We start from the raw sequence: 8,977 nt of genomic DNA on the forward strand, positions 1-8,977 counted from the left end.
ATGCATTCCTGGATTTGGGATCACCCAAACCTGCACCCTCTGAGTGACAGCAAACACATGGTTACTTAAATGAATCTACAAATTCTTTTATGTATTACAAGAAAAGCTTCATAGTATTTTACTTGTTTTATATATTATATATATTATTTTACTTATTTACTTATATAAAAATAACCTTCCAAACAACCACCCCAGATAAACGGGGGAAAAAAACCCAACAGAAAGCTCTGCACATCCCTGAACTCCTCATGCCCAACTCACCAGCTTTAAAGGCTATGAAAATATCAGTACGTGAAGTAAAGTAGGGGATTTTTTTAATCAGATTTACACTGGAGTCCAACAAGAATTGAATTGATCAGCTGGACATTAATAATCTATCAGATCCTCCAGCCTCTGCTATTACAGAAGCAATTAAAGGCAGAAAAGATTTCATGGGCTCATTACCAATGCACTCAAGGTAACCACAAACAGGTTTTTTATGTAACTGTTGAAATAAAACATCAGAAGAAACAGAGAGAAAAGCAAAATAAAACTAAAACCCAAATTACCTGTAAAAAGTGCATCTGCCTTTGGTGAGTTTGGAGATGAGACAGAAGAGAAAACCTCTGGAATTTCAAGGATAGGACTGAGAAGGGGTTTCTTGGAAGCCATTTCTCTTTCCCCATATAAAGATTTCTTGACTTTTTTCTTTCTTCTTCTCCCGTAGCTTGGGTATTTTGTTTTCTGAAAAGATTGAGAAAGAGAATAAAGCACAGTGAAATTTTAATCATCCATTACAGTATTTTTCAATCAGTGACCCCATTACTGGATTTTGATGGATGACAACTGCTCCCCCTAAAAGGAAAGTTCCACTTCTTCTGCCATCTACAGAATAATCTAAAAACTCAAAGCAAAGAAGAATGACTTTCCTAACATGGTTCTGCAAGAACTTGGTAAGAGAAGAATCACAAACTCATTTCTTGGCCCTCAAGTCTGAAAAGGGACCCACAAACACCTCTCTCCAAAAAGATCCTTTTTGCCCTACAAAAATTCAAGCCCTCAGGTCAGTAAGGAAGAGGGATGGGGCAGGAAACGCAGGGAAACAAGATGGGGATGACGAAGAAAAGTATTGGCAGCAACAGGAAGATCAAAATAATCCTGTAAAACACAAGGAGAGAGAAATAAAAATAAAGGCAGAATTCAGCAAGTGCAGTGGTCGGCACTCACCTGGGTCTTTTTGGGAGCAGCTGTGGTTGGATTCTTCTGTCTCTGAATCTTGCTCCTTCTTGGATTTTTAGTGTCTTTGTCATTCTCAGTGTTTGTGGCTCCCGAGCTGCCACAATCAGCGTCCTCTGCCACTGCTCTGCACTGCTGAGGAACAGGATTTGGGGTGGTTGGGTGGCACCTGCTGCTCATAAAAACCCACCAGAGTCCAACAGGCACAAGAATCAAACTGGAATTAATTATATCTATCACCTCGTTAGGGGCTGACGGAACTGGAAATCAAACATTACAGACTCATTTCACACAGTACAATCCAGTCCTATCTGTGTAATAATGAAAACACTGTAAATTTTCATTGTCAGTTGTTTCTTTTAAGAAATACTTTTTTTATATTCCTCTATTTTTTGCCTTCCCCTCCCACCAGAGCTGTCCAACACTGAAACCTGAAAGCATTTCTTGTTGTACAATCAATTCTGTGCCTTGAAATTCCAGCCACCAAAACATTTTGTCAGACTGTTTGGAAAAGCTCCTGGAAAATTCAATAGAAATTGTCAATTTAAGTATCAGGCTGTATTTTTAATAACTGGAAAATCATTTCCACTGAAAAATCTCATTTCCTGAAGGCACTAACAGGAGGTATTTCCATATCCTGGACATAGATAATCCTCATACCTGAGGCTGCAAAAACACTTTTAAGCGTCAAGAGGGATAAAAGAGAACAATTCCACCTGAGGAAGTTCAAAAAAACCAAATAAATGTTACCACTAAAGAAACTCACCCTCCTTTTAGTAGAAGAAAGAGTTATCATGTCAGGTTTGTCAGTCTCTGCTACTATAAATGAAAATAAAAAAGGATTTTTAATCATTTCCAAGGCAAGTTAATCCCATTTTAAGGAAATTATCTATATCATTTCTGGTATTATGCACTTCAGCCACCTTAGTCTCAAGTAGAAACTTAATCCTGAGGAGCATCAAGCATGGCAAGATAAAAAAATTATACCTTGCTCTACAAAACACAGGAAAACTCAGCTTGTGAGGATTTGGTAACAATAATCAGCACAGTCACAGCTTTCATAGATAAATATGCACAGCCCACTTTCAACTCTTTTGCTGTTGGCTTGCTGTTTAAAAATCATAAAAATTACAGTATCAGAATCAAGATTCTAAAAAAAAACCTACTTTAAGCAGTAAAATATTCATAGAAAAATACCACAAGTGTAAATAAGATCCAATTAACCTGAAGTCAGGTAAACACTGCAAAGATCTTCAGAAGAAAGCATTGAAATTTAGATGCTACCATTCAAATTTTAACATCATTGAAATATATCTTCTGTATTTAAAAAACCAAAACAAACAGACAAAAAAATAAACCAAACCCCTCAACTCTCAATTTTCAGGTACACAAAGATTCAGATAAAAACACAAGTTGGGGTTACCTTCTGCATTTTCAACAGGTGAAAGGGTTTCTACAGCAACAGATTCTTCCAGGAATTCTTGGAGAGGCTCAACACCTTCCTTCAAACAAAAAATGACATTTCTTAGCAATAAACTCTACCAGATATATCCTGAAAAACATCTTTTCCATCAGTGTTTGGAGCGGACAAAGCGGTTTTATTTTGTTTCCTTAAAGAAAACACCTTTGCTCTGGGTGGCAAAAAGAAACAGAGCATCAAAATATAAGAAAAAGTGAAGGGAAAAACACTTCAAGGTTCAGACACCTTCTAGAACACCTCCAGGCCAAAGGGCTGCTCAGAATTCCTAAAAACTCAACTTCTCAGTGTGACTCTAGAACTCCAAGCAGACGCTACTTTAATATTTCAGCAATTTCTTTGCAAAACCAAGCAGGCTGGGGGGGAATTACACAAGAATTGACCATTCACAGGGAGCAGAGGGGGTTTTGCCACTTCGAACAACAAACTCACATCATCCCAGCCAAAATCCAGCTGGGGCAAAGGCTCTTCAGAGAGGCCTGGCCTTGCACAGGGGCTCTGCCCCTGAGGACACCCTGGGGAGGCTCCTCTGCGTAAGGGGGTGTTGGCAGGCAGGGTCTGATCAAAGATTTCAGGGCTCAGAACTTCCCCAAAAGTCACTTTTTTCTTCTTTGGTGTTTTGGAGCTCTGACTCTCAGTTCTCTCTGTTGGAATAAAATGAAATAAACAGCTGAGTGAAGGGGAAGCTGGCACAGAGCAGAGGCTTTGCAAGGGATTTTAATATTCCCCTAAAAATCCCCACCCCAACAAACAGCAGGGCCTTTACAGGGCCTGTGAGGCCAGCCAGGATTTTCAGCCTCGATTTATTACACTATAAAAAAATTAAGGAAGAAACAGACTAAAAGTGACCACCTGTTCCCCACATTTCAGTTGAAAAGTGTAAAATTCCTTTAAAAATCAGGGATTCTATTCTGGTGTGCGAGGCTTTCTGAAGTTTTGGGGTGGCATTAGTTTTTTTTAATAGACATTCCTTTCCTTGGCAATCTTGTTTTCCATGTCATCAGCAGGATATGCATTCAGTGGTGATTAATGCATTCCAATAACCAGATTTAGCAAAGAGACAAAACCTTATGATCCCACATAATACTTCACCTATTAAAAAAAAAAGAAATAAAGAAAACCAAGGGGGTTTTTTTTCTTAGAAAGGGGAATCTGACCTGCTTGCAATGTTTCAAAGGCTTTTACACAATCAGAGACTGCAGCAGATCCACCTCCTCCTCTGTCAATGGCACTGTTGGAGTATTCCTGTCAAATTTAAATGATACAGTTCAATACAATTTAATTAAAATATTGTCCTCTAAGCAGCATTTAATAATCAATTGTTTTGTTTAAACATATCTAATTGTTTGCTGCATGAATAATACTCAAAAACGTTCATTTCAGGGAATGAACTGGGTGGGAAGGGACCTTAAATCCCACCCAGTGCCAGCCCTGCCATGGGCAGGGAGGAGGAATTCCTTTCCAATATCCCATCCATCCCTGCCCTGTGGCAGTGGGAAGCCATTCCCTGTGTCCTGGCACTCCAGACCTCTGTAAAGTCTCTCTCCATCTTTCCTGTCACCCCTTCAGGTCCTGGAAGGTACAATCAGGTCACCACAGATCCTCTCACAACATGAAAGCTCCAAGCAAAGCTTCCAAGATGACCAAGCAGCCTTAAATCATTTCCAAATCATTCCCAATGCCCATCAATCAGTCGCCAAAGCATCTTTAAGCCCAAGCACTGAGCCAACCTCTGAGCTGTCCACCAGCTCCCTCCCGGGGGTTTTCTTCAGGATGGATCTCAGCAGGGAGCCGCTCTGGGAGAGGTCACTGCTGGGAATATTCCCTGTTCGAGGCGGTGTCACGGGGGCTTGGCTTCCATCCAGCATTCCCAGGCTCACACCTTCCACAAACCCAACCTTCCTTGTGCTGAGATCCACCAGAGCATCGCTGCCCATGCCACCAGCGCTGTGCCCACACCTGTGGCCTTTAGAGCAAGGAGAGAGCAGTGACACTGAAAGGCTGAAGGAAAATTGAGAGAACTTGAGTACTAAAAACATGAGTTGTAGAAGGGCACACATCTCCACAGAACCTGTGCAGAAACATCCCCCAAAAATCCATCAGTCTGTAAATTCTGGCTTTCTGTGCCACATGCACATTTGCTATTTTCAGAAATTTATAAAACATACAAAAAAAAAAAAGGAGCACTGCATGAAGGAAAAGTTCCATCAGGTTTCTGCTGCATCCTAAATTGTAGACAAGATGACAAATACCAGCTGAAACACTTCCTGACAAATATGCCAGTATTTTTATTTCCTAATGAGAGTTTAACAAAGGTTGTAACAGTGCTGAATCCTCTTACCATGGCCTGTTTCCAGGATATCTCCAGTTACAGCAGTCTCCAAGGATTTAATAGGATTTTGCTGCTCATAAACCCATTCCTAAAGAAAAAGTTACAGGATTTTTACAACAGCACAAACTATGGAGGGTTTTAATCCCACAAAGATTTCAGAGTTTTCTCAATCATCCACTACTTCAGTTGAATTTATTTTCCCAAAGCACCCAGGCTAAATGCTTAGAAGGATGAGACATGGCAAATGAAAAAATTGCCTATTTTAATGTCTAATTGAGAAGTTTCTCCCCAGCCCAAAGCACCTTTGCAGCAGCAGGGCCAGTGACAGTCACAGCTCGCTGTGGGGACAAGATGCTGCAGATCCTGGGGCCACTCCTGCTGCTCTTGGTCCCATTCTCACTTAAATTTTCTTTCAAAGCAGCTCCTCTGTTGCCCAACATGAACTCTTCACTCCACTGCTCCAGGTTTGGCTCTTTTTTAAAAGGTGCTTTGTTCTGAGCTGCATCAATTAAAAATAAACAGAACCCAAACAAACCACAAAGACAAACTTCAGGTTTTTCAGTGAATTCTCTTTTTGTGTTTCTTCATCAAGAGGTGCAAAAAGTCAGGTAATGTTCTAGGCAGGGAGAAGAACACATTTTTTAGATCTACTTGGGAAATAACATTACCAAACCTTCAAAACAAAGTAAGTGATTCTTTTCATATAAATGTTATTAAGACCAGCAACAGCAGAGAAGTAAAATAAAAACCATTCTCAGTTTCATGGAAAGAAATGTGAAAACATTAATGCTTAGTGAGAAATACATCAAAGAGTACAAATACAGAAACTAAAACTAAGGAAAGAGTCACAAAAATACAAGTTTTCTGAGAAACCACTATTCAGGATGCATTAAGACAGTTTAAACAAACAAAACAAACCCCAAGCCAAGCGCAAACACCTGTGCCAAGCCTTGTAAAGGAAGAATATTTTGTTCTATAAGAAGTGTTTTTAGTTTCATACCTTTTAGCCTAAAGAAAGGGCTGATATTTAAGATCAATCACTGACCAGAATATTTAATCAACTTACAGGAACCTCCTTCCTGGGAAGCCTCCCCCTCAGCTTCTTGCAGGGATCCAAAGGAGGTCTGAAAAGCATCGATTTTGTCCTTCAGCGACCTCACATTTGCATGTTTGAAGGGACTGATCTGCCAAAACAAAATTAACCCCATCAGGCATTTCTTCCCTCACCAGTTGAGCTTTAATGTTTTGTATTGGTACTTTGAGATAAAATACAAAGAATGTTGTATTTAATCTGGCTGCAGTTGTAGCTGGATGGTAAAATAAGGAAAAAAGGAACTTCACCCAGAAATCTGTTACATTTTATTGCATTTAATCTGTTCCTCTAGTCCAGAATTTGCTTTCTGACAGCCCGGGATAGTTCAAGCTATGAACAAATCTGATTATAACCAAGTCACTTGTGCTAAGATTGACTTCACTTGGGACCAGCAACACTTTCATTACACAAAAATGAAGCGCAGCAAACACAGGAAAGTAACAGAAGTTAAAATTAGCAGCAAGCTCAACACGGAGAAGAAATCCCAACCTCTACAGAGAGTAACCAGAACCTGGAACACCCCCTTATCCTGAAGGCAGGTGACCAAGGGACACCAGCAAATTAATGCCATGGTTATCCCTTCTGCTGGATTCTTCTCAAGACTTGCCTCCCCTTCTCCCAGCACAAGTTGGTTCCAGGAGGGAATTAAAGTCCCACCTCAGGTATTTGGGAAGGACTCTCACCTGTGTGAAAGCTTCTTTCTGCCTGCTGCTCCTGTGCTGGGCCAGGTACCGGATCAGGGTGTTGTTTTCTGGTGATCCCCTCAATCCAATGGTTGATCTTCTCCTAAATTTTAGTGAAGCTGGGGAAGTCCCTGAAAAGGAGACAACAAGAGAGGTTAAAAAGAAAAAGCACATCACCAGAAAAGTATCTTGTAATATCTAAAGCTTTAATGGTAATTTTTTAACATTTTTAAGGGTGATTAACACTACTTATTCTAAGATACAAAGTTACCTGCTCAGCCCAAGAAACCTCCCTGAACAATGAAATTAAGTGCCTAAAACCAGGTTAACATTTAACTAATCACAAACCAAGTCCGTGTTTTAGTTTTTCAATTGCTTGTTAAGGAAGTGTCTACCAATACTGGCAGAATTTGTCTTGCAATTCCCTTGTGAAACTCAGACACAAACTCCGGTGAAGAGAGGTAAACAGGGAGCATCCAACTATGTAGGATATATCCTATACAGTCAAATGGTATAATGATCCTATATATGGGATATCCTACAAGGATGTTGCAGCAACAGCCTCTCAGGGTGTGCTCCTGGGCATATTCAAACTCTGATCACCTGAACCTGCCCTAAATTGGAGCTTTTTGGCACGAGGTTGGACTAAACAACCTGGAGAAGCCCCTCTGAGAAGCACAAAAGTCATTTGTCACCCCAGCCTCACCCGTGGGTCGTTTGGTACAACTTTCTTGAGCAATCCCAAACTCAGCAGTTGTCACAGCAGCAGAATCAACAGGTCTTTTCCTCTGTTCACATAGTCCAAAATCAGGTTCCACTTTGTCCCTCTCAGGGGTGGAGTAGAAGTCATTTCCCAAGGGAACAGCTTGGCCACAGGAAAAATCCTGCTTCGTGTCCAAAGGCAAGGGGGTTTCACTGAGCACCTCCCCCCCGAGTGCCCCAAAACAGCTTCCAGGGAGCTGCCAGCTCACACCAACCCCCCGGGGGTGACACGAATCCTCCTCGGGGCCTTTGGGGCACTTCAGGGCACGTTTTTGTGGCCGTGTCTGGCTCCCATCAGTGAAATTCTCCTTCTTGGATGGTCTGATGACTTTGGATTTGGTCACTTTGCAGCTCTGCTGCTCTTGTGGCAGATGGAAAGAGCCCTTGTTCTTCTCTTCAGGACAACCACTCTCATTTTCTTTAACTTTCAGGGGAGTTTTAGATCCTCTGAGCATTGTTTGTGACTTCTTTTAAGGAACATTCACTCAGCCTTTGCTCCTGTAATTACAGATTCCTATTAAAAAGAAAAATAATTAGTATTTGCTAAGAGCAGAGCTCACTAGCATATTCAAGCTTCTCCCAAACCCACATTTTTCCTGGACAAGGTGTTTAACAGCAGGGTGGGAACGGAAATCTATCCCCCAAAAGCTGCAGGGAAAGGACACAAGGGGCTGGGACAGAAAGAAAAACACAGAACAATAAAAACCCACATTATAGACAGGATAAAGAGACACAAGGCTGTGATTTCCCTCTGTCAAACTTCACATTAGTATAAAATACATGCAGGAAATAATTAATCACAGTCACAGAGTGACTGTTTTGCTCTGTTACAACAAATATTAGCAGTTTAATACTATTTTTAATAATACTAATTAGTATCAGCAGAAAGAGAAGGCAAGTCTTGGAAAGCAACCAGCACAAGAAACAACATTAGTAATGCATTTTTTTTAACACCGCTAACTTTTAACCAGGAACCTTAAAAGGCTGATCCTTTTTTGCTGTTAAGTCTCTTGAATTTGAAGCGAATGACGTACAACTCAGTAACGTGACTCTGAAACTTCGCTTCTGCAAATACGTGCACTTTTAGAAAAAAAAAATCACCACAATTACGCTGCCTAACAACGCGTGAGCAACCTTTTCCTTTCTTTTTTTCCCTTCCTTTCTTTGTGCTTTCAGGCCTCAGCGGAGGAGGCCGATGCTCACAATTACAGCCACCAGACGAAGGAAAAACACCCAACCCGGGGCTCCCTTGGCCTGTAGCACCCCCTGGGCGCTCGCACCCCGCGTACCCCCCGCAGCCTCCCGGACACCCCCGAGGGTTCCCAGCTCAGGGTTCCCAGCTCAGGGTTCCCCGCCCAGGGCTCCCCCACCACGCCGCCCTCACCTCGGCCTTGCAGCTTTGCAGCTGGAATGTT

The 8,977-nt window shown here is 41.5% G+C and overlaps 2 protein-coding genes across 2 annotated transcripts in view; one reads left to right on the plus strand and one right to left on the minus strand.

Annotated features, from left to right (window-relative positions):
• The window catches only part of CDCA2 (cell division cycle associated 2), an 11,096-nt gene extending 2,252 nt beyond the window's left edge, over window positions 1-8,844 (minus strand). The window contains 14 exon segments of the mRNA XM_017731664.1: window positions 1-39; window positions 549-723; window positions 1,207-1,350; window positions 1,982-2,034; window positions 2,639-2,717; window positions 3,125-3,336; window positions 3,850-3,937; window positions 4,423-4,658; window positions 5,034-5,112; window positions 5,327-5,523; window positions 6,091-6,208; window positions 6,801-6,931; window positions 7,507-8,076; window positions 8,538-8,844. The exon segment at window positions 1-39 is cut by the window's left edge and continues 49 nt beyond it. Coding sequence (XP_017587153.1) covers window positions 1-39; window positions 549-723; window positions 1,207-1,350; window positions 1,982-2,034; window positions 2,639-2,717; window positions 3,125-3,336; window positions 3,850-3,937; window positions 4,423-4,658; window positions 5,034-5,112; window positions 5,327-5,523; window positions 6,091-6,208; window positions 6,801-6,931; window positions 7,507-8,017 — 2,062 coding nt within the window. The 5' untranslated portion in view covers window positions 8,018-8,076; window positions 8,538-8,844.
• KCTD9 (potassium channel tetramerization domain containing 9) overlaps window positions 8,588-8,977 on the plus strand; it is an 8,335-nt gene continuing 7,945 nt past the window's right edge. Inside the window, exon 1 of the mRNA XM_017732319.1 lies at window positions 8,588-8,592. Coding sequence (XP_017587808.1) covers window positions 8,588-8,592 — 5 coding nt within the window. The remainder of the gene's footprint in view (window positions 8,593-8,977) is intronic.

The sequence above is a fragment of the Corvus brachyrhynchos genome, unplaced genomic scaffold (genome assembly GCF_000691975.1).
Source record: "Corvus brachyrhynchos isolate BGI_N302 unplaced genomic scaffold, ASM69197v1 scaffold150, whole genome shotgun sequence".
Classification (NCBI taxonomy): domain Eukaryota; kingdom Metazoa; phylum Chordata; class Aves; order Passeriformes; family Corvidae; genus Corvus; species Corvus brachyrhynchos.